General features: G+C 43.8%; 1 protein-coding gene across 4 annotated transcripts in view; it reads right to left on the bottom strand.

The window, feature by feature from the left end:
* Positions 1–25523, bottom strand: part of PRKCA (protein kinase C alpha) — a 103815-nt gene extending 78292 nt beyond the window's left edge. For all 4 annotated transcript variants that reach the window (XM_015879946.3, XM_015879947.3, XM_085522988.1 and 1 more), the window contains exons 1-2: positions 25290–25523; positions 22644–22675 (exon numbers count right to left, since the gene is read on the bottom strand). In XM_015879946.3, the coding sequence (XP_015735432.1) occupies positions 22644–22675; positions 25290–25462 (205 nt within the window). In that variant the 5' untranslated portion in view covers positions 25463–25523. The remainder of the gene's footprint in view (positions 1–22643; positions 22676–25289) is intronic.
* Positions 25524–25810: the final 287 nt, after the last annotated feature.

Raw genomic sequence — 25810 nt, 5'->3', positions numbered from 1 at the left:
AGATCAACTTTGAACTAAATTTTCTGCTACAAGAATTCAGCCTTGAATGGTTCCAGGAAAATATAACCAAATAAAATCTGCCTCTGAGAGGCTGAGGTGCATTGGTGTCATGTGCCAGTGCAGACCTCACCAATGGAGACATCCAACAAACTTACATCACAGATCTGAAATGTTTGAAGCAGGAGCTGAAGGATTCAATTTCACTATTCCTTCCAAAACCTTCCTCTTTTAAGGAATATTTTTGGTTTTATGCTCGGATGAAAAATCCTTCAACATTAAAAATAAATAAATAAATATATTTTATTAACTTTTTCCATGCTTTGACTGTAGAATAATTGAATCCTTAAATAGGAATCCTATACATTGAATTCCACAATCCAAAGGAAGTTCAAGCTTTTATTCATAGATGGAATTGCCACGTTAGGAAATGGAATAGCACCAAAGTGAAAGGAAGGTGAAAATCCAAATAAGAAAAGAAGAAACTGTAAAGAGATCAGAATGGCTGCAACCACTGCTGAGATTCCTTCCCCTCCAGTAACACTTCTGTGACTCACACAGAACACAGACAATTCTGAGAGGTTTTACTGATGAACAACATGCTTTTTCTTATTTATGGCCTCACCATTTACCTTATAGAAGGAGTTAGTAAGCTGTTTCTAAAACAGCAATGATTTGTGTCAGCTAGGGTGATGAAACCACTGTCATTGCTCCAAACGGATGTTTGATAGCACTGCAGTAGGAATAACACCAGAGCTTAATGCTCACTCATTGCAGTATAGAAGCCGATGTGCACAGCTTTAATTGAAAAATGCTTAAAAAACCATTGGAAACAATGGCTGTGAAGCAGTGGACATTTATGCTGAGTGGAGCAGACAGCTTCCAGCGGTGTGCCACTTCCATCACGGCTGCAGCACAAAATGGGAAGCTGCTGTGACAGGTACAGCCACATCAGACAAATAAAAGCTGCACTGGAGGCACCTCACACCAGGAGGAGTTCAATAAAATGTTGCCTTGTTTTCCTTAGGAAATACGAATTTCAAGCTCATACTAATGAGCTAAAAACCACTCTTTTCTGTTGCACACATTATAATTCTGTACAGAAGTGACATTCGAGTGCTCTAAATACCAGGAGCACTCATATTTCTGGACTGAGATCCTTCCTAAGTGGCCCTCCAGCAATCTTTGGCAGTTCCAAGATAGGTGCTCTATAATACTGCAGTAATTCCCACATCATTTCCACAATCAAACCATTTCCTACCTCTCTTCTTCATGCTTTGTTCTAGGCCAACTTACACCATTTTTTCATACATGCTGTTACCTGCTGGGTAACAGAACAGCGCTGGTATAGAATGGGACGAGAAAAAAGCACAGCTGCAGAATTGCCTGTTTGTGTGTTTCTGAGTACAAACATCATAGCTGAAATCAGAATCAAATTAATGCAAGTGTTTCTGAAAATGCCAAAGGCAGCAAATATTGGAATTCTTGCTGGAAGCTTTCCCTTACTTTGGACTTAGAATGCTTAGATACACATTTGGGTATCAGAGTATCTTCAGTCACAACGTATGCGCACACATGGTGAAATGTAACATGATGGTACCTACACACTTCCCAAAGTACATTTAATTGAGCAGTAACTTGAAAATGGCTTTAAAAAATGTACACACATTTTTTGCCTTATAGAAAATGCATATTTATGAATTAAAGCACAATTTTAATGGCTCAGCATCGAGTTGCAGCAGCTAACTTTGAGACTTTTAATGCTTCACTTCAGCACTTCTGAGGACCCTTATTTTCTTAGTTTGTGCATTTAGAGATTAATGTTTGAATCAAAGGCCCTCACAAGTTGCTAGGTGACTGCACTGAGAACATCTAACCAAATAAGAAAAGCGCTTCTTGAAGATGAACTGAAAAGGGAAGCAAACACTGTTTGTTCACCACGCTGCTGCTGTAGCATGCACAAAGAGAGCCTCAGAACTGAACCAGAAGTGTTTACTTGAAAAATAAATACCTTCTTTCTTTCTTTTTTTGGCACAGCCTCTGGCAGACCAACTAAACAGCAAAACACAGTACTAATGGCTTTGAGAACTTACCCTTATGTAATTTAACTTAAAAAAAAATGTCCAAAATTGCCCTGTTCTGAAAGCTGTTTTGCTGTTGCCCTTCTACATATAACTCATCTTGGGTCTGAGCTCAGGCATGCCGTTTCTGCCACCCATTTGCCTTTAAAATCCTGGCTAAACTGCTTTCCTATGGAAATCAAGACACACAGAGATTTTCAGAATACAGCTCTGAATGATAGCAGCTTATCCACAAGAATATACTTCAAATCTCAGCACATTTAACCTCTTCTCCCACACTGCCTTTGCTGTCATGATCCCAAGGCTGTAAGCCAAGCAGACGTGGGTGCAGAGCCAGCCCTGTGTGGTTGGGATGGACTCTAACTTAAGTCTGATCTTTCATGCCAAAATCCCTGAGGTGAGTTCACACAACTCTTCAGACGGTGAGGGAATTTATTCCGGTCATTCATAGCTGAAGCTTAAACCAAAGCAGAAAGTTACAGAACCAGTGGTTCAAACACTATAATGTCGTGGAAAGTTCCAACTGGGAAAACACTCATGTCATGTCCTCAGCGTTCAGCTCCTTTAGTGGTGACAGCCCTCGGAAAGCAATGCCCTGCATGAATCCCACCCCTTCCCCACAACATGGGCCGTCTCCGCGTTCTCCATTCTGGCAGGATGTTTGCTGCTTCCTGCCAGCTCTGAGCAACCAGCCCACCATCCCGACACATGGCAAAGAAAACTGAGGCAAACATTCAAATCTGACAGCTTGTTGGAGAAGGGAAGAGGAAATCAATTAGAAGGGAGGCACGGAGCTTCTCCCCCTCCTCTCCCAGCGCTGGGTGGCAGCGGCCACGTTAGTCATCTGGCACTGAAGGACGAGGCTCCGACCCTGCCCCTATGGGTTGCTTTCAGCAAAAACAAGATGTTAACACAGCACCCATTTGTCTGCCAACAGCATCCAGCTCTTTTGCGACTGGAACACAGAACAGCTTCTGCTGAGAAGCAGACACGAAGCAGGCTGTGAGCATGCAGTGACTTGGGCTTTCTCTGAGGTCACTCAGGAGATGAAGCTTCAATTCTTCCCATAAAAAAAGCCTTCAAAAGCTCTGCAGCGAGCTGAACAGCACACAGACAGCACTGAGCATTTCCTATTGTTGCCTATAGATGTGAGCCTCTGCACAGCTAAGAGAAATAAAAGTGCAGATCGACACTCATCTGGCTTATCGATTCTGATATTAAGAAGAAAAAGGCACCGCAGGCAAAGGAGGGAAAAGAGGAGAAAAGAATGGTGACTTCTGTATGCTGCACTGCTGAGAAAGACATTTCTGTGTCGTGGCCTTTGTGCAGAGCCAGGCAGCAGTATGTGACACCAAAGGGCAGCGCTCTCAGCTCCACCTGTGGAGCAGACACAGTGGGATGTGATCTCAAGAGTCACACACGGTGCAGTGATTGGGTTCTGCTAACAAAAGTCTGCAGAAATCAAGTTGCAGAGGGGCTGAATGTCTCCTACACACCCAGGTCCCATACAAAATGCCCTTCGTTGCTTTCCAGACTCTTTCTTACCTTTGTCACACAGCTCTTATATGACACAACCATCCCTACAACACCTGCACTGCTGGGAAAACTCTTCCCCAAGACTTCCATGGTGAACAGCCTCACATTCACTTTTCCTTCAGAACAGCATTTCAAGCACTGCTCTCACCCATAACTGAGCGCCTTTATTCATAAAGTTTTCTTGTAGTATTTTCGTTCTGTATTTAAATGTCAAAACAACCTGGCGTACAGCTTGAAACACACCATGCAATATTAATGTATCCTGTGCAACAAGCTGCTGCCTTTGAATTTCTTCAAATAGCTGTTATTAAAGATAACAAAGTTTCCCGTGTTTGTTTGGGATCTGCCTCATTTCACTGGATGTGGCACTGAAGAATGATGCAGCCTGAAATAACCACAACATCACATTTAGTTTGTGTTGTCAAAAGAACAGAACCAACACCAGACAGAGCTGATTCAACAGGAAGCAGAACATTAATCCTGTGTCGATTTCAGATGCACAGTCCCCAACGTACAACCCGCTTTACTTAATATTAATTAGAAAACCTTATGTAAGTTGGTTTAATACATTCAAATCGAGTTTTGTTGCTTTTTTATTTGGAGCTGGAACATATGATCAGCCCAGCTTCACCGAACTACCTAATTAGCCATCTGCTTCTCGAAATTTTGTTTAATATGTATTATATAGCCTTAACAAAAGAGTGTTTTATCATCACATGTATTCTTGTCTAATGGTACTAAAGTGCATGGCCGACAAAGTCTCCTCTGTTACACAGAAATGTACCCCAAAGACAAAGCTGTGCCCTCGTTTGGTACCACAACACAACACAGCAACTGGGAAACCAGACCAGAGCCATCTCAGTAATGTGCAACAACATCCTGAAAGCCTGGAAGAAACACTCAACAGCAACAAAGCAACAACACACACACAAACCTTCAGCAGAGCCTTCCTTCTCTCTTAGAAGCAGTGATGCTCCGAGGAGCAAAAGACTCACCTGAAACCTGGAGGTTCTCTTTCCATTTTGCAGCTTTGCTGATCTCTTAACCAGCCAAGGACCGGCAGAGCTCAGCTAAGCCAGCACAACAATCCTAATGCTATTAAGCAGGCAATCCAATTAAGCCATTTCCAAGTAGTGTTTGTCATTAAAGAGAACTGTAAGTGAACAGCAAGCATGTCCATATCTGAAAATCAGTAATGTGGACTGTCCAGAAATAGTCCTGCCAAGGCTTTGAGCTCAGTATGACAGGAAGCAGGAGAATATGGTTGCAGGGTATTTGCATTTTGAATGTCAAGAAGCATTTGTGCTCCGTGCTAGATAACCTTTCCTTTGACTTACAGAAGGAGTTTGGTCACAATCAACACGCTGTAAAAATGTGCTGACAAACATGCACACAACTTGCTCTGCCAAAAGACTCAATGCCAAAGAATATTACCCTCTGACGAGCCCAATTCCAGCACTAACCACAGTTATACTTCCAGGAATCACACACATCATCCAAGTATTTGCTGCACTTCTTATTAATATCGTTTTTCTCCTGTGTTTTCAAAACTGAAACCAAAGGAAGCAGCAGGTTATCTGAGCTGCTGATGTGAAAACGGATGGCAAATTATTCTTGCAGAAAACAAGAGGCCACACTAACACACTGATCTAAATAAAATACTTTGCATCTAGAATTGCTCCTACGTAATAAAAGTGAGGAAGGGGAAGGGGAGGAGACACACAGAAGTGCAGGAGTCATCTGCTGAGCACCAGGGAACCATTTCTTCACTACCAAGAGATCCTCCAGTTGGTTGGAATGGCCTGAGATCAGCCAGCACCAAGTACGGGCAGATTGATCATAGATGGCTAATACATCCTTGCTCATTTAATCTTTATGAAATTCAATTAAATATTAATAGTAATTAATAACAATTGATAACAATTGCATCTCAATAAATATTTCATACATAAGTAGATCAATAGGCCAGAATTTCTGGACCCAGAATCCTTCTGGACACAAGGGGAAGAATTTCACTCACTTAAGCAAAGACTTTTTTGGGTTTTTTTTGTTGGAAATTTAGAACAAAGACAGATTTTTAACATCAAAGCACACACAAAAAAACCCCATAAATTATCTTAACTATCTCCTACTTGGAAAACATGAACAACAGCATCATTACTCATTTCTATTAACCTCAGCCGCAATGTACTGCTTCCACTTCATGTTCCCAAGAAACAGAAGGAATATGCATCCACTTTTGTGCAAAAAAACCCCACATTTTGCAAATGCAATCTGCACTGGTTATTTTGAACATCAAAAATCCCAACTGATGCTGCACAATATGAAAGTCAGAGATGAGTGGCAGCAGTCAGGTTTCTTAGAAGAGACATTAGGGAGGGAAGAACAAGGGATTTTATCCAAATTGTGGTAGATTTCCAAGAAACAAGCACAAAGTTCATCTTTTGCTCGAATCACATGTGAAAATTCTGCTGTTTCTTGGGAGCAAAAATGATGATTGTATTCGGTTTTAGTCATAATCCTGTATTTATAATGGATCCACCAATGGCAGTATCTCTTCCTAATGTCTGAACCCAAATACTGAGCCATGATTCACCTGACATGCAAGCATCCAGCTCCTTTGTCTTCCCTAACTCACACACTGTAAGAGAGAACATGAAATGTCAAGTGCAAGGACTTCTGCTCCTTGGAATGGCAGGACTGAAATTTAGTGTATGAGTAAACACCTAAAGGGAATGTTTTCATAACACGCCAAGAAACACTGCAGGTAAGGGCTGTGCTGATAACTGAGGGTGCAGCTGAGAAAGCAGCTCACAGAGCTGGGATAGAGCTCCCTCACCCTCCAGGGGACCCAACAGACCTCTGTGCTGCTCAGCTTCGGCTTCATGGAAGGGTAATGCAGAAGGAAACACAACCAACACACTTCAGAGGTATAATACAGAAATAGGGCAGACTTATGAAGCCAGTTGCCGATGTTTTTCAGGTAATGAAATTCTCAGGATAAGCCTGGAGTTTATTTTCATAACAGTTCTGACAGTTTTTAACAGTTTGCTTACATTATCTCCTAAAAATATTTCCTATCACATGAAAAGTGTGTATTTCTAGTCAGACCCCACTGCTCAGTTTCTGTAAGAAACAAGGAACTGGGGGAGGCCACCTTCTTCCCAACACCCACAAGACTCACCCACCAAGCCAACATCCAAAACCCCACAGATACTAACGTCTCCTGAGACAAACAATGCAACACGAGCCGTGGGATGGGAGGGATGTGGGATGTGCTCTGCAGAACAGGATGTCACGGCACCACAAGGACAGTCCCAGGTCAGGGGCATGCAGGAGGCAGCTGGGATCCGAAGCAGTGCAAAGAGCAGCACTATGATTCATCCCAGTCATTGCTGACTCCTGGTACAAAGGCATGAGGAGAGCTACTGAGAAAACAAAAGTTCAGAAGGTAATAAAATAATAATGTTATTATAAGAGGGGAAAAAGAAAAAGGAAAAAGAAAACATCAGGTGAAATAAACTGAAAAAAAATAAGAGGAACTCAAATTTAATTTATTGTAGATCTCTTGTTTATATACCCAGCTGCAGAAGCAATAAAGATCCCTGCCACCTCCTCATGCAAATGATTTCCTCAAGACCAGGCCCTGTGTTTTTGCATGGTACCCAAGGACACGCAGCGCACAGCACTGCAGTGGGAACTTCCAGGCTGCAGCCCTGGTACCCACCAACCCATTACACTGAATGGGAAGCACAGGGATCAGACTGGGCATCAAGTGTGTGGCACCAAGCACATCATGCAGCCAAAAATCTGAGCAGGCTGCAAATTCCAACATGGTATTTGGAAAAATACTTTCATGCCAGAGGTCATCCACCAATGGGATGGGATGGAAGGAGGAGAAATCCCTGCCCTTTAGGTGTTCAAACCCCCAATGCATGGCCTGCCCTGAGCCAACTGACCACATCTCAAGGCAGGAGCCAAGGCAGGGGAACAAGAGAGGACTTCAGAGGTCTCTGCCACCTCCCTTTGTTCTTGCACCCAAACGTCCCACAGTTCCATGGAAAAGGGAAAGCTGGGGGTGGGGGGAGCAGTTTACTCTCAAAACACTCCATAGCTTTAAAGTCAAGTGATGCAAAAGGTCAGACTTCTGGTGGGGAAAGGAAAGAAATGTCACGTTCTACTTTCATTACCACCCACTGCAACTTTGCAGGTGACTGATAGTCACAAAGAACATGAAGAGTCAGATGGAGGCTTCGTCCTGAGATTCTGCTGGCAGAACCCCCCGTACTACTGCCTTACTCATCCATTATGAAGACGGTAATAGCACAGTAATACAGCTCCGTTGTATTCTCAGATCATTCACTGTTTGACTTTATCCATATCATTAAGCTGTGGGGGAAATGTGAACAAACACACAAAAATAAATAAGCTCAAGCAAAAGTCTTGTCTGTATTCTTAGCATAGAGAGTCCTTGCACTGCTCCCATCCCTCCACCCCGCTGTCATCTAGGAATGGGAGTGCTCCCTCCCTTACACTGGGGGAACAAGCATGTTGTGGGCCTTTTGGGCATAAGAAAGTGAAAAGACTGAAATAAATTCAGCAAGAAGGCATTCAAGCAGAAGAAAGGAGCACGCTGCATCCTACTGAATGCAAGGGAACCTGAAGTATGAGCTTTAAGCACCTTCTGTGTGTGGTTTTATGTGTTCATAAGACATATTTATGCCCTGAATTGAGCTTCTATAAATTACAGGCGGTACTTACTTTACTTGTAAGACCTGGAAGAGGTCAGAAAGGACACAGCTGTATCCAGCTGTTACCTGCCTGCAGGACCCTTAAACTCTCTTTATCATAACCAGTGCAATTGTTACAGAACGGGTCTACACAGCAAGACAGGAAGGAAAGACAGGTTACAAAAGCAAAGAAAAGGTTCCTCTAAATACAGAATGGGCATAACAACAGCAAACGTTCAAAAGCACAGAGACTGTCTGCCATTGTTCCTCATGGCCTGGTTTTCCTAATACAGGACATTCCCCTCTCCCAGTGAGAGGCTGGTTAGGTTAATGCAAGGGCAGCCTCCAGCTGCTGAGGGTACATCCTTTGAAAGCATGGTACAAAATGAAACTGATTTCACGTGGGCTGTGTTCCCAATAATATCTAACATTCTCCATCAAACTAAGCAGTTTATCATAGGATTACAAGAAGATTACTGAAATGCATCATATAAAAACCCCACCAAACAGATTTTGACACAGAGGCAGCCTGTGAGGAGAAAAAAGAAACCTGGTAAAACACCTTTGGGTCTTTCTGTCCATTCTCAGCTCTCCTTACCATCATATTGTTACATTTTCACTAATATTACAACTTCTACACATACTCATATAGGATTCTAGTTTCAATTAATTTTTTCTATCTCATGTTATCAGCATTTACTAGCTCAAAAAACCTCTTTCTAGCTGAATATAGCAAAATCTTACTTAATTGGGAACAGAGGACGAAGAAGGACCTCCAGGGTAATTGAATCCAGCCCCCTGCTGCTATGGGCAACCGGGACACAATCCTTCCAGAAGGTCATCTTCCAACCACAGGGTTTCTGGGTCTGACCTCCCTGTGAAGCTCTCCCAGGACAATTTTCTTCTGACAGTCACAAAATCTGCTGTTTTCCTCCTAAATGTCTTCATGACACACTTCTTTGTCCTCAGATTAACACGAGAGCGCTGTCACGAATGATAAAAGCACTTCTGGGATACAGCTGCCACTAGCAGTGCCGTAAGTGAAAAAGAAACAAAGTGCAGCACGGTAGAAATAAAGAGCATTTCAGTGCTGAAATAACAGGCATTGTAATAGCAGACGTCAAACATTCGATGGAAAAAAGCTTCAGTATTTATTGACCAAATCCAGGAGCCACCAGGTGGGACAGTGGGAAACAAGAAGGGTGGGATGAAAAGTGGTAGCTCTGTGAGAAAGGGTTATTTTCCTTTTACTTCTGAAATAGCTGCTGAACAGTATTAAACACAGCTATGGACTTCCACTCGCAATTAACAGTGAAAACTACAAATAAAATAACTAAGTTTTGTAATTTAACATTGCCTTCTTCTTCTTACATCTTACATGAATATCTGCAGATATTAATAGGGGCCCTAAAAATAAGCATCACACAGCGCGGCCATGAGAGATACCTAATACTCAACAAAATGCAGTTGGGGGGATGAACACCACCGCTATTTTTAGCAAGAATAACATTTTCCTGAACAAAGTCCTTCAGAGACGAATTGATCTGATGGGAAAATTGGGGAAAATACAGAAGTTTCGAGCTGTGTATGTCCCTGTTCAATGGAGGGAAATGGGATCAGACAGACTTTAAGGGGCCCTTCCAGCCCAAACCATCCCATGACTCCAAGACTCTTCTAATGTGACTTAAGCTTGATTACACAATGATTTCAAATGAACACTGTGTTAGTCTTAAGCGCTACAACTGCACAACAACCTGCAGGTAAATGAGATCTGAATGCTTAAAACAGAGGTGAGAGATGACAACACCTAAATACACTGACTGTCTTTACAGTTACATTAGGTCAGTAAACTGTTTCCTAGGCTTGAACACAGAATTAACAGCTTCAAGTTTGGAACATCTGACCAAAACAGAGAATATTATATGTAAGCATGGATGCAGTATCACATAGCAAAGCTCTGATATATTTTGCAGACAAACTGAGTGTCAACAGTAATTGGACAGATTGATCTACCTTGCACCTAAACTGCTGTAAGTGATTAAGATGACAGAACAATAAATCACAGCAGGAACAGACTGCAGGATTTTTTCCCCAAACAAGACGCTGTTATTAATTAGTAAGACAAATAAAAGAAAAACTTATCTGCTCCATTCGGATCGAAATGAGGAGCCTCAAATCTTCTTTTTAATTTCTGGCCCAGTTTCATAGGAGGGTGGGACCTGTGATGCCATGCAGTGCCATGCTGGGAGGAGATGGCAGTGCCATCTGGGTTCAGTGCCAGTCCCAAGGAGGGCTCACCTGGTACCAAGATGAGGCTGGTAGAGTCAACACTCCTTGGTTAATTATTGCTAAGGAGTAATAAGTAATGTCTGGGGGAGGTGCAGTGCTTGCTCCAGATCTTCCTGAGCAAGACAGTCAAAGTCTCAGCACTTAAAGCACAAAGCTGCTTCCCTTGGCAGAGGTGTTCTGCGGGGAGAAGTGAGAAGCTCTCCTCACATGGATGGCTCTGAACTGTCAGCTCCCAAATGTTCAGAACACTTTATTTGAATAGGAGAAACAAAGCAGGTTGCAAGTACAATGCTCATTTCTGAGACTGTTACCCAGAGACCACTCTTAGAGGAATAAAAGCAAGAAATAACAGACTGTGCTATTTTTCCATTACGAAGGAATTCAGATTTATCCAGCACATGCAGCAACTGATCTGATTTACTGCCCCAAGAGAACCTCAAAGCTTTAAGAACCAAAGTGCAATACAAGGTATTGAGGGTATGCTGAAATGACAACTGGTTGGAAAAGCAGAGCATCTGAACCTGAGGATCCTGCCCTGTAGTAATCACATTCTTCTTGATGCAAATAGGATTTAATGAAAGTGCACAACATAGCTTTCATTTATTGCCAATACTAATGCATCAGAACTGAGAAAAAGCCACGGCCTCACTGAACACTCTGCAAGAAGCAGGAAGAAATGCTTCACCCAAACTGGGAAAGCATGGTGAGATGTGAGATGAAACTGGATTGTTTCACAGCCACGCAGAGCAACGTCCTGGGGAAGTTCTCCTTGCTTGGAACACATCCACCCAGAGCTGGACAATGCAAAGTGTGCAAAACCACAGCCGACCTTCAGGGAAGCACAAGGCAGCTGCACGCCTGCAGCCCCGAGCCTGCAGCCTGCCTGATGCATTTGGGCAGGTTAAGGGGAGCAGCAGCAGCAGCCCCAGGAGCTGCCCTGGGTGTGAAGGTGAAAACAGTGATCCTGGAGGACAGAAGCAATGTCAGTGTGAGCAGATTATTCTGTACACAAGGGAGTTTACAACCACATTATACACTGTGCTTTTAATGCATTTCTCTCATTCCATCAGCTTCAAATAAGGAAACATCCCAAAGCCGGGGACAGCATGCTGAATTTGTTGCTATCTGCTACTATAAATAGCTTTTCCTGGCTTCTTAAGACACAGCTGTACCATGTTTCTAACAGAAAGAGAATGAAAATGGCACTGACATCTATTTGCTGCACTGCTGTCCCACCACCGTTCCTTTCTCTGAAGGCACATCGGACACACATCACACCCTTATTAACCTTTAAAGAAAAGAACACCATCTGCAACCAGCTTTTAGAACATTTCCTCTTTCTAAACAGAACCCAGCCTTCGAAAGAAGATTCTGTGAGCACGGATGCAGGTTTGCTGTCTTAACCATGACCCAAAAGCAGTGCCAGGCTGTGAGAGAAGGATGCTACATGTCAGGAACACAGCTCACAACGCTACTTTTATGCCCATTGCCTTCAGCTCTTGCACGTGGCCTCCTGCCTGCAGGCCTGTCAGCATCCACAGCAACGTGCAACAAAGCTGAGACCCACACAAAGTTCCTGGTTAAATCCCTGGAACATGCGGAGTGGTGCGCTGACTTCTCAACCTAAATACATAAAATCTTAGCGAAGAAATCACAATTTAAATTCACACCTGTCAGGCAAGTGATAAAATGACAATGTTGGAGAGGCAACAAGCTCGGCTCTGGCATGGGCAGGGTTGTTGCGGTTTACAGAAACTCATCACAGAACTGAATTAGTGCCAGTGGAATGGATGATCCTAGGGCAGATTAGTCCAGTGCCAGCAGCCATTGGGAAAGGGATACGTTGTGCACTTGTTCTCATTTAAGCAGTGCTCAAATCCTGTAGCATCCTACGGAAGGCAAAAGGGGTTTAGCAGAGAATACGCTCTCCTGTCAGAGAAGCAGATGGAAGAAGGAGATAACTCATCCTCCAGGTAAGGGAAGTGAAGTATAAAAACACGTCCTGAGTTAAAGACAAAGAGGAGAGATCTGCTTCTAGGCAACTGCCTCCTCTCCAACACGCTTGAAAAGAAGCCAACAGCTCCTGCAGAGCCGCAGAGTGAAGGGCGAGGGCAAACACAGAGAGCTTCGGTACTCAGCTCCTCAGGACAATGGTTCTGGGAAAAACAAACACATCTTGGCACAGCGCTTTGTGCTCATACATGAACATGTTGTGGCTTGATCTCATGTCACTTATTCTGGCAAAATCTATAACCCTGTGAGCTGCTGAGTATCTCCATGCTACAGGTGGAGGAAATATTTGGCTTAGACATAAATAAGACTTAATGCAATTCCACTTTAATGATTTTGAGAACGCTGAATCAAAGACAGAAGTGCAAAATTTCTGTCTAAAGACAACACTGGGCATCTTTAGCTCACAGTGCACTATAATTGTGTTATGACCTGCAAGTCCACAACAAAAGGAAACCCACTGATATGCATGCACAGGTAAGGAGCAGAACTAGGACATTTGCACTGATACAGATTTTTTTATTCCTAAGGGAAGGAACCATCTCCACAAATGGTTCTTATCAGAGAAACAATTTGGAGACAGACTGGGCTGCAGGAGGCTCTGAGCAGCACCCACCACGTGCCTCCTGCCCAGCACCGCTGCACTGAGCCGCCTGTCACCCCGGTAATGTTCTTCCCATCCTATTGCACAAAAGACTCAGACATATTTCCAACAGATGCATTTTGTACTCCAGTAATTTAGTGATATTTCCTGATGGCTGGTTAACACAAAAGCTGACGCTGGTTGATCCAAGGACTGCATCTGTTCCCCTGCATCTCACCAGCGGGGCATTTCTAGCTGCTGAAAGAGATACCACAAAAACACAAATTTGTCTCTGTTCTTAAGCCTCAGCCTTAAGGGAGAAATAATTCACCTACACAAAAAGCACTAGAATTGAGAGACCTTCTAAAATAGTCTGAAAGAGGGAAACAAACCAACAAAGCAAAAAAACACACAACGCACAAACTTCAAAGGACATTCTCATATCGACACATGGATAACACAAGGGGAAAAGATGTACTTCTTGATCACTTTCTCAAGCCAAGATCATTCCCTTTAAGATGAGAGGTAATGGCCTTATGTTGCAGCAGGGGAGGTTCCAGTTGGATATTAGTGGTGCAGAAAACTATAGGATAATCTACACGTGCCAGAAAAACCTCGTGTCTCTCTAGGTTACTTAACACGCTGAAACAGGGGCATCTTACTTCATTAAACACTAACACAGAATTCTGCATAATAGAAAGCTTCGGTCCTTCAGAGGATCTCTGCACTGCAAATAAAAATAAGCACGAAAGCCTATACAGGTAATGCAAATTAAGGTCAGATCCCCATAGGTGCTCCATATAGAGCAACGTAACAGATAGATGTTCTATTGAGTCAGATTCTGATCCACTCACACAAAGCTGCTCAGAAGACCCAGGCTTTGAAACATTAAGGGGAACATTTATTAGCTCAACAGGAATGTGATCCTGCCCTCTCACAGGCTCTGACTGCAGAATTATATGAATTGGAAGTTCTGGAAATACATCAGTTATGCTACCTGCTGGCCAACCTAGTTTCCATTCTCTGCACTTCACATTTGATGGCTCTAAAATTAAACCCTGCTGATTTTATCACCAATTTCCTCTTCATTTTGCCACATTAGATGTCAAATGATCTGAATACCTGACACTGCCCTTTTAATTAGGACAACAAAAGCTTAAAGACACCACACACACACACACACACACACACACACACCCCAACGGCTCAAAGGAACATGGGTGCTGAGAACTCAAAGGTCAATATTTGCATAAACTGCACAAAAGCCGAGGAAGAACAAGACTTATTAAAATTTAAATTCTATATTAAGTTCAACAATTAGTCCCCCTCCTTCCTAATGCTCCGTGGACGGCGTTTAGGACTTCATTAAAATTTACTGAGGGTATTTATCAGTGCTGTCTGCAGTAAGCTTGTTTATATAGCCCGCCAAAGCCCCATCAGACCTCCTCAGTACATTAATGATGTACGATGAAGTCTTTTATGCCCTTCATCAATCTTCAGTTACATGTTTACTTAAACAATCAATACTCCAAATCTATGCCCTGTCCATAAATTCATGGCCTCGCATCGATGAATTTGTTGATTACATGTCCTCCAGCACCAAGTCTCAGACGCTGTCGGCTGTATTAACACACCCACGTTTTATGGTGCTGTTGTGAGGACTCAGAATGCACTTAAGATGACAGCAGAAGCAAAAAGCCTTTGGACTCCCATGTCCCAGTGTGCCCATTACAGACACTGGGTTCTTTAACTCTCAGAGCAGTTGTTGCAGCAGACAGACATAGTAATGCACAACTGTATGGACCCCAAGAGGAGGTGAAGGCACAAATGGGTAATAAAAGAATACAAAGAGCTCCTGCAGAAATCAGGAAGGGATGCAGTGGTAAACAAGCTTTGTCTTCCCCCTTCCCATTACAGAAATGTCTCTTACCAAGCAATTTACAATGCACTTACTATGATTTCTACTTTATCACCACAAAGAAGTAAGTTTGCACGACAGCCCACTACTGCTCTGCCCACTTGGAAAAGAATGAATTTTTCTTAAAGTTCTCATATTTAACACAATATTGGTCTCAATGGGCACAGACACACACAGAAGAATTGAAAAGCATTTCTGCACAGGAGTTAACTGATGCCTTCTGCCACTTGTATTAGTGGAGAAGTTCCATTTGATAAAAATACACCCAACAGATGTAACGTGTAAAAGTCAAAGGCAGGAAAGGAAGACATAAAACTGACACACTTGGATTACTCTCAGATCTAATTCATTTAAAGTGTAGGTTAGCAAACAAGTTAGAGCAATCCAAAATCTGACTAATTTTAGGGCACAGCAGAAATTCAATCAACTAACCTGTCATGATGGAGAAACTTGGAATAGAATGATAGACATGCTTTCATATCGAATTCTGTTGCATTAGTCTGTTTCTGTATTTATTGGAACACGATATTTTTGTAATGCTTCCTCCCAGTCACACAAATTTAGGGAATTGTCAGGATGGCTTCTATTCATTTTATAAGGTTCTGGAATAGGAAAAAATAGGGATGCCCAGAATATGTCATCAATGAGCAAGATGTCATCTTCAGACACACATATTCTCTGCTGACCAAAGGGGCATTAAGCACCCAAGGTGCTATTCTATGTACTATGCAGTGTAAACCTATACAAATTAAGCTTCCCACCAAGAACCAAGCGAGCAGATTTGGATAACGAGTCCATGTGAAGACCAACAAAACTTTCCTGTGATGCAGCAGAACAGGAAAACACCTCATACACACATTTCTGAAGTCTAACAGTTGTAATCATTATTAAAACATGTGAAAGTTCAGATCTGAATTTGCAGGGGCACAGGAGTGCCTACGTGAGCTTCCTCTGAAAACAAGGCCTGAGCACACAAGATGCTCACAATCAGCTTTGGCTCTTGTTTCTGCATTAGCATTATGGTGGCAAATACAATTAAACGTGTCCAACCAAGCATTCAAAGCAGTGCAGACCACTAAGGCAAAGATATTTCTGCCACTAGGGTAGCTCTTATTTAACAAATAAGAAGAGTATGAGTCTTTCTTTGGAACAAACAATCTTTTGACCTTATTCTTTTGCAAAGTAATATTGAGAGGTAAAGAAAAACATTGACAGCTATAAACCACCCAGGAAAACCTTTCAGTTTGCTAGGATACAGACTGCAGAAGCACAAAGGGTGAGAAAACAACTGATGCCTCCAATTAATTACTTTTTATTTAAGGCAGAGAACAATGAACAAACAAACCTTTAGAAAAGTCTTATTAAGTTGTATGCAAAATAAATCAACTAGTTCAGGTAACAAGTACCAGGGATTGGGCACAAAATGCAAAGGTTACCCGTGGATTAACATTAATCAGGCTGATCTCTTGAGGACAGCAATAATTCAAAGAGGATTCTGGCTGATGCGTTGGTGAGTAATGAACAGAACAAAAATGTGACATAGGCAGAAAGAAGAGAAACAGTTCTTCCAGCTCACCCTAGTACGTGAATAATGCTTTGTTTACTGAAGAACTAAAATAACACATTCCAGGGAAGTTAAAAACGCTATTAACTTCAAATGAAAATGAGGAATGAAATATTCGTGCTTTGGAAGGAGATACATGCAGAAGAAAAGTTCAACACTCTCCTAAATGAGAATCTCTACCTTTGGTCCACACCTTGATTTCTGCACTTCTCCCACGTCTAACAATAAAATAAGGAAGGATGGAATTTGGTCCAGTTTGAGTTCCTGTTTAATCTCTGCTGTTAACAGACACCAAATCTGACACTCACATGCACTGTTAGTGTTTCTGAAACCCAGGCACAAGGAAGCCCAGAAAATAAGAACATAGAAAAATAACAATTCCAATAAGTTTGTATACTTACAGACACATATTCTAGACTCGTAACGTAGCTCATTTCATGGGAAAAAAAATTAATTACTAAAAACAATAACATCATTTCAAAATTTACATGAAGTCAGGAGAAGATACCTCCCGGGCCAACTTACAGAATTACACAAGGGACCTCAAAAACCTTCATGTAAATTGATTTATAATTAAAAGATCAGAGTAAGTAACACTGAAACCCACAGAAAGATGCATATGCATGGGCTGGGCTGCCTGACTTGTGAGGTAACTTATGAGTCATGCTTATGGAAGGCACTATTCATAAGAAGCCACAATGGAAAAACTAGCAGGCAATAACTGACTCCCAGGCACTCCAGATCTCTCTGTACCCCACCTCAGTGAGTGCTGAAATCAGCTACAATTTGAACCTTCAGCAGCTACAAGGATTAAAGGTGCTCAGAGGGCAGTTCCTGTTACCTCAACAAACTCAACCCCCCTACCAATGAAACTGGACGAAGGGATGGAGTGCACCTACAGCAAGTTTGCTGATGGCACAGAGCTCTTTCTGGTGGCGCCCAGTGACAGGACAAGGGGCAATGGGCACAAACATAAGGAAAAACTTCACTTTGGGGTTTATGGAACACCAGCACAGGCTGCCCAGATGGGCTTTGGGGTCTCCTTGGGAGATATCCAAACCCATTGAGACACTTTCCTGTGTCACTGATGTAGGGAGCTGCTTTGGGGAGCTTGGACTGGGGGATCTCCAGAGTCCCTTCCAGCTCCTACATTTCTGCCTTTATACACAATAGAGTCATTCACACAGAGTTTATGCTTTCTACTGCAGACTTAAAAGCAGAACTTGGAAGTTTTTATTAAATAACATTATTTTTACCCTTCACCCTGAAGAGAAACAATCCAGAGAGAGGAAAAAAAAAAGCAGACATAAAAGAAATAACTATCTGTGCATCTCAACAGGGAAATCTGTTTTCTTCATCCTTCTGCAACTTTCTTTCCAACATTTCATTAAATTCCACTCATGGCATAAGCCATTTCAATCCACAGAAATCTTGTATAAAATTAACACCATATGTGGCTGCATATCAGCAGCTGATGTGTAGTATTACAATGAAACACAAGGGAAAATAAAGAACATGCCAAACTTTATCTTCCCCAGGTCTCAAACTGGTTTATCTGTCAGCTATCACTCCCACATGTTTAATTAGAAGCTGAGGAACTTCATAGAATTGCATCCAGGGCACTGGAACAGTCAGTTTCTCTGAACTGGAACACACTGCTGGGATATCGAAGGGATTCAAGTAAACAACCCAAAGTTTAACATGGCAGAAGTGTGGGAAGGGTGAAGATGCTTCTGCCTTTGAAATATAATGCAAGGGAACAACAGCAACAACAGAAACACAAAACTTGCTGCAAGATAAAATGTAATTAAGCTCCAATTTGGATGAGCACAATATCATCAAAAGATGTTCTAGAAAAACAGAAGTACAATGGCATATTTCTCTACTGTCATTGGTCCTTGTTGAGCAAATTGTGTATGCAACCATTTCTGTACTGTACACCTATTTTTATTTGATGTACAGGGTTGTTTGCATTTTTTTTGTGGCAAGTATGACTGTAATAATGGTGAATCTTAGTGAATAGGAACACGTGCACCTGCCCTTTAGCACCTGGAGCATTCAGATCACAGGTCTGTTAGGCCAAGGGCCAATGCTGAGCACAAAGCTGGCCGGGGGAATCACTTGCTCTGTGCACAGACACACTCTGCACTCCCAGTTCTGTTTTATGCTTTGGGTGTTTGTTTGTTTTTCTTTCTTTCTTTTGTGGTTATTTTGTTTCTGCTCTCTCTGAGGGTTCTATTTTGGAACGGATACCTTCAAGTTATATGCATGAAACATATTAAAAGCCAGCTGCCTTAAGAACATCCATATTAAGTTTCCCCCCTCAGAAGAATTCATCCTGACCTTTAAGTTACGTAGACAGACTTGGAGCGACTTCCACAGAGTTCATTTCTCCGTCTCGGGCTTATAGAAACATTACTTAATGTAAACTGTGGCACATGACTAATTAATATAAGGAGCACGCAGCAAAACACACGGTTGTTCAAGCTATGGTCTGTAATACTCCATCTTACCCCTGAAATTACAGGGACAAGGGAAAAGCAGTCCTGGCAGAGAAGGGAACTTGGTATCTTATCCACCCCGAGGCAATAGCATTTCCAAGTAAGGAAGATGGAAAACCTTTTAATGAGAAATAGTATGGCCATGTAGTTTACTTTACCCAAAATCCAACAGTCTGAAAATAAACTGATAGGATGAAGATGGGAGAAAAAAAAAAGGAAGGAGCAATAGTGACACAGATTAAATGGTGTCTGCTGCTTCAACTAATTCCTCTAACTTTTATTTGCATAAATTAGAAAATACATATGGAACTCCCCCTTAGCTGGTTAGGTTCTACTCAGAGCGTAACGACGAATATCAAAAGGGAGACGGATCCAAAATTCAACTTCAAAGCCTCCTTAATTTCACGTTTGATCTCTCAAAAGAGGAGCATTCATCCTGCAATGGGCTCAGAAACGTGTTTTTGTCAGTTCCCTTTCTCACATTTGTGCTGCTCCAGGTGTGCACTACATGGAAGCTCTCAGCAGCACTGACAGCTCACAGCTCTGCTGACAGCTTCCAAAAGCCCAACAAAGCCCTGACTCTCCAGCACAGCCTCACCATCATGTTTTCCCTACCACAAAGGCAATCAACAGAGCAAGAACTCCTGTTTCAAAGGCAGAGTGTTTCAGAGCAGTTTATGTTTGTGTAAGTCGACAGTAAACCACAAATTTCAATAACCAGCAATGACAGCAAAATGCATCCTAAGAAAGGGAATCAGGAATAAAGATAGCTAGGACAAAGTTAGGCTGGCTCTTTCAAGCTCATCTCCATGTCCATACTTCTCAAGGCCCATCTTTGGTACTTTTCCACTGATAATTCTCGACTCCAAGGCCTCTTCCCAACAAATTCCCTATCATGGCAAATGAAACTGAATTCCGTGCCCCCTCCATCGGCACCATTTGATTTCAATGCACTATTACTGCGGACCTTTCCTCTTCCCTTTGGTATCAAAGACAGGAGGAATCCGAACCAACTTTAGAAACAGCAAAACCCTCCACCCCCAAAAGTGCCCGATGTCTGCTTCCAGTCTAGCAGGAGCTCTAACAGCACTCTTTAAAACAGAGCCAGAACACAGCTTCTTACAATGGAAACTCTGACAAACCAAGAATTATAACTATACCCGGAGCTGTCACTGTAATAGTCTTTCCCTCATGTCATACTGAAATTTCCATCATGTCTTCATCTGCCCTTCTTTTCCATGAAGGCAGAAGACTAAAAAACTGGGGTGATGTTTCTTTAATTCTTCACATTCCCAGCAGTTTCTATCATTTCTCCTTCCAGCTTCAGCTGGTGACTTTTTTAAATGAAGCTTCAGAAAGTAGAACACAAGTTGGATTCAGCTGTTTTAACCTTATAACTAAGGATTTATTTTCCAAAACTATCATCCTGAGAGTGAGAGCTCTTTGATTTTGACTACAATTAAATACAGCAAATAAAAATGTCAGCCAGCAAAACAAAACTCACACCAAACTTCTACTTCCAATAGTTGGACTCAATAATCCTTCTGGGTCCCTCCCAACTCGGGATGTTCCATGATTCCACTTCCAGAACTTATTCATTAAAACACTCCCTGAATTTATTAGTGCACCACTAATAACTTCCTACAAACGATCTCACAACTTGGAGCTAAAAACAGCAGCATTTCATTCACATTTTGACTATGTACAAACACAGACCAGAAACACTGGAGAACAACAGCCTCCGTCAAAGAGAAACTGCAGTGTCTTACTTGGATAAAGAACACAAGTTGTGTTTGAATATAGTTGGGCTCATGAAGAGCATCAACTCTGAAGCAATGATAATAATTAAAAAAATAATCAGCCTGCTCTATTCCTTTTGTTCCTGCTTGTGCTCACACAGGGCATTTGGAGGGAAGAAGACACAGGATTAGTTCTCATGGGACAAAACTCCCCCCAGATAGCAGCAGTTGCAATAGTAGGAGGAATTCCAGGCACAAAAGACCATGTCCTGGAAGTGCAATGCAACACTAAATCTGACGGGAGAACAACGTCAGCTTTGTGAGAATTATGAACCCACAGATCATTTAAATACAGCTCCGATTACTTCCTGTACACCAATGGAAATCTCTAATGCACATCTAAATAATTCCTTAACCAGAAATGGGATTCAGCTGCAAACACCACCCTCCTATGGCAGAGGATGCACTGCTCTACGCAGCGCTGCTGTGGTGGGGAGAGCAGCAGAGAGATGGTGGATATTCACATCATTTGCCATTAACATTCTGGAGCCCAGATCTTGTGCACAATGTGCATAGTAAAACCATGGCTGCATTCTTACCATGCCTGAACAAAGCATGCAATATTTTCCCTGTATGCATCAGTAATGTCTCTCTGCAAGTCTCCACTTGAAGGCAGAAAAATATCTTGCGACATCTTTAAAAGGCATCTTTAGTGTTTGCGTTTGGATTCTCTGAGGTTTCATTTCCAGAAGTATCAACTAACATCAACTTTCATTAAAAATACCACAGAATCCATCATTTCCATTCGTTTCCAACGAATCAGTAAATGCAGCATTCAGCAAAGTCAAATACGCTCTAAGGCATTAGCAAATAACCATTAAGAGCGCAATGAAAGAAACAGGCAGCTAATGAGAACACAAGGTACACCTGCAGGTGAATCGTAGGGAAGGAGGCAGGGAAAGGAGAGGCACAACAAACACATGGCACAGAAAGGACAAACAGTTGGGTGTGGCTGCTTTATGATTAAATACTCACTAATGATAAGAATTCGGCAATAGCACAGAACACGTGAGAACACAGCGCTTCGTGCTTTGCGGTTCCTGCACGTTGTTATCTCCCAGTGCAATAGCTTTTAGTTTCTCAAGGTTAATAGAATTATTAAATTGGGGATTTATTTATTTTAGGTGGCATTATATGTGTCTTTTCTAGGGGGCGGGGGGTGGTTTATTGACTATTATCACTATCGCCACCTAAAATGTAATAAAACCAAAGGTCCTTCAAACCATACGACGTATGACAATTAAAAGCGGGGACTCTGGGTTATGAAAGGAAGCCATATGACTAAAAAGTGAATCCATTTTCCAAAACGCCCACACAGACAAAAGCTTCTGATGTGAAAAATGGTCTCTGCAAAAGCTAAATTGCACAGATTATTCTCAGGAAAAGTTGGAAGCTGCGCTTCACACAGATCGGATGACATTTCCCTGCCTTAAATCTCCTCACATCGAACTGTCATTACATCATCACAACTGTTCAATGCATATGAGATAAACACCAATTGTTCATTAAGCAAATCACTGAGTTCCTTTAAAGAGTACAGAGGCAGAGCTGCTCGGCTGTTCCATGCTGACCGCTCCCAGCTGCAGGCGCACCTTGCCCACCTTCATACACCAGCCAGCAAACATTCAGGCTTACCTTGGCACTGAAATCCTTGTTTCCCAAATCCCCTGCGTGAAAGAAGAAAATAAAGAACACCTGTCTCAGTATGTTTCGTTATCGCTTTGCTGATCTATAACCACATAAAATTAGTTTCTCCTTCAGTTTCTTTAGATGTTACCAGGACAGCAACAGACTTAAAAATACACAACGTAGCACAGCCCACCCATCTCCAGGCAGAGTACAAGTGCTGCCACGGCCTGTTTCATTTCAGCTTCCGGCAACTATTTATTATTATTATCATTACTTCACCAGCTATTTTTGATTTTCAATTATCATCATCGCTGATCACTGCTTAATATTTCAACTCTTTTAATGCCGTGCTGAATGTAATACCGCCCAAGCTGCAGAACCCAGAACACAAACACGATTCCATTCCTCAGCCCCATCCCAGGGTGCCTGCAGGGTAAGGGGGCAGATAAAGGGCTCAGTACAGATGAGAAGGCATTGGGTGCACTATAAGGCATTGGGTGCACTATAAAGCTCTCCCAGCTTCATTTCCATAACAAAATATAAACGTGCCTCAATGAGCGCAGCCAGAAGCTGCAACGCCATCCTGAACCTCTGTTACACCTACAGTAAATCCCTGCGCTGCTGCTTTTGCTTATTTGTTTGCCCTGAAACACTCAACATCTCCCTTCCACAAAAATAAACCATCTGAGGATCTGACCCATAAACATTTGACTTGCATCTCCCCTCTTTGTGTGACGTTTCTCAACTGGAGAGCTGCAAGGCCAAGAGCAAACAGCCCGGGCAGGAGACAGGCAGCTCAAGTGAAGGCAGAGTTTCATTGGGAACACTGCAGAAGTGAACTGAAACAATTATTCTCACCTCCCCAGTGTGTACTGACATCAGGTGGGGAGGGACTGTGTCCAACTCTCACTATTTTTTCCTGTATTTCTACTAAAAGCACTTTCCCCACTATCAACATAGGCAGGCCCAAGCTGGGAAGCCCAGAAGAGATAGAAAATTGTTTGCTAACTTGGCAGTGTGTGACTCCACTGTGGTGCCATTCTGTCACTATCGCTTCACAAATGTGGAAAGCAGGCAAGTGTGCAAATGGGACCGTGGGACAGCTGAGAGCAAAGCAAAGAACACAAAATGGGCTTTTGTGGTTTTATTTACTCATCTTATTGAACAGACACGTGGCAAAGACCCTGTTCTGCTGCCTAAGCCCAGGGCGCAGCCACTCTTTATGGACTGAGCACATTGAGCAGCACAGGAAGGCAGCACCACCCCACGCTTTGAGCAGTGCATCTGAAGGAAGAGGTCTTCAAAATCCATCAGCGCTCAGAAGCAAAGCAGGGAGGTGAACGTTGTTCAAGGTAAGGAATGCTGCGTTATTCCAGGAGGTGTTACCCACACGAGTCTAATCTAAGTAGTAAATCTATTTGCCCGGTTCACTGAAGGTTGCTTTTGCCATTCTTTATACCTCGAAGCAGATGTTAACAGCCACATGTCATTCTGGAAAGAGATGAAGCATTTTTCACGGTGTGTGGCACTTATTCAAGACCTGTCTGTCTTCGTGCAAGGAAATGAAACAAGTTCTCGAGCTGTCACTTGCCCATGTGCTGAATGCACAAGAAAAGCAACAAGAAAAGCCCAGAGCGGCTCCCTGTGCCACCTGTCAGCTGCAGGATATCCTTCCCCTTCAGACCCATCCTGTCACCGGGTTCCTCTCTAACAGCAGCGCTGAGCTTTGGTTTAACTGTGGCACTCAGCATCCCAGCACTGTGCTTCCACACCTGCCCGTTCAATTCAGTCTGCTCCGAATTCATTCTAAAGCGGTTTGTGAAGGTCTCTCACTTCCCCAACAACTAGATTTGCTTCTTTTTTCTTTTCATATAGGATAATAAGTCGGCCTGTTTCCTCTGCACCCTCCCCATCTCTGTTCCCCCTTCCTTACTCTGCAAATGTATGTTAAGAATTTCTAGTAGATATTTCTCCCCGCTAGCATGCAAAGGAGGGATGCTCTGCCAGGCAGGCTGTGCTCAGTGTCCAGGTGAGAAGATCTGGACGCACACCCAGCAATGAACCCAGCTCTCAAACGGGCAGCTGCCCTCACACCCCAGCGGATCCAGCTCCAACCCCGAGCCCGATCCATTCCCGTTCCCAGCCCCAGCTCCAGCTCGGGGCCGCTCCGTGCTCGGCCGACGGCGGAGCTGCGCTGCTGCCCAGAGGAGGGCACGGCAGGAGGGTTCGCTGCGTGTTTTCCCCAAGAGGCTGAGTAATGAGGGTGTTGGAGGAAGTTTTCCTCCCCTCCCTCTAGCAGGAGCCATTCCCTCGGAGAACTCTCCTCTCAGCAGGGGTGTTACCGTGCTTTCCCAGCCAGAGGAAATAAATCGAGCTCAAAGTTCCAGGCGGGGCCGCACAACTTGTGTGTGCCACGGTGCTCAGCGACCGCGAGCCGGGCCGCAAAGCGCAGCCGGGGGAGGAGACGGGGCCGTGGGGCAACGCGATGAGCGACGGGGCGGGGAGCGCTGCTCGCCCGGGGGCCGCGGCTTCACCTGCCCGGAGCGACGGCACCGAGAGGAGGCGCTGGGGGAAGCGGGGGCGGAGGTGGGCGCAGGGGGAGGAGGAGGAGACCGCAGCGGGGAAAGGGGGCGGCTCGGGGCCGTCTCTCACCAGATGAAGTCGGTGCAGTGGCTGCAGAAGGTGGGCTGCTTGAAGAAGCGCGCGATGAATTTGTGCTCCTTCACCTCGTGCACGTTTTTCTGTCTCAGGGCCCCTTTACGAGCAAAACGCCGCGCCGCGTCCGGGGCCGCACCGGGCTCGGAGCCCTGGAACACGTCGGCCATGCCGCTCTGCCCGCCGGGAGCCGCCCCGACGTCCGCCCCGTCCGGCGGCCGCCGAACCTCTGGCAACGCTGCGGCGGCGGCGGGCGCTGCCTCCCGCTCCCGAGCCTGACGTCGGTGCGAGGAGGAGGAGAATCCCGACCCCGCGTCGCCGCTCCGCCCGCGGGGCAGAACGAGCCCCCGGCCGCTGCGGGGCGGGGCGGACCCGGGGCCGCCCCCAGCTCCCCCCGACCCGTGGGGGCGGCACCTGCTGCGGTCGGGGCCGCGGTCCCCGTTGACACGCGAATGTAGCAGCGGTCCGACACTCGATTCCTTCCTCCTCCCGTCCCTCCGCTGCCGATGGAGGTGCCG

This window comes from Coturnix japonica, chromosome 23 (assembly GCF_054131305.1).
Source record: "Coturnix japonica strain WE chromosome 23, WE-NBRP24, whole genome shotgun sequence".
NCBI lineage: Eukaryota > Metazoa > Chordata > Aves > Galliformes > Phasianidae > Coturnix > Coturnix japonica.
This window is presented reverse-complemented; position numbering and strand designations above follow the sequence as displayed.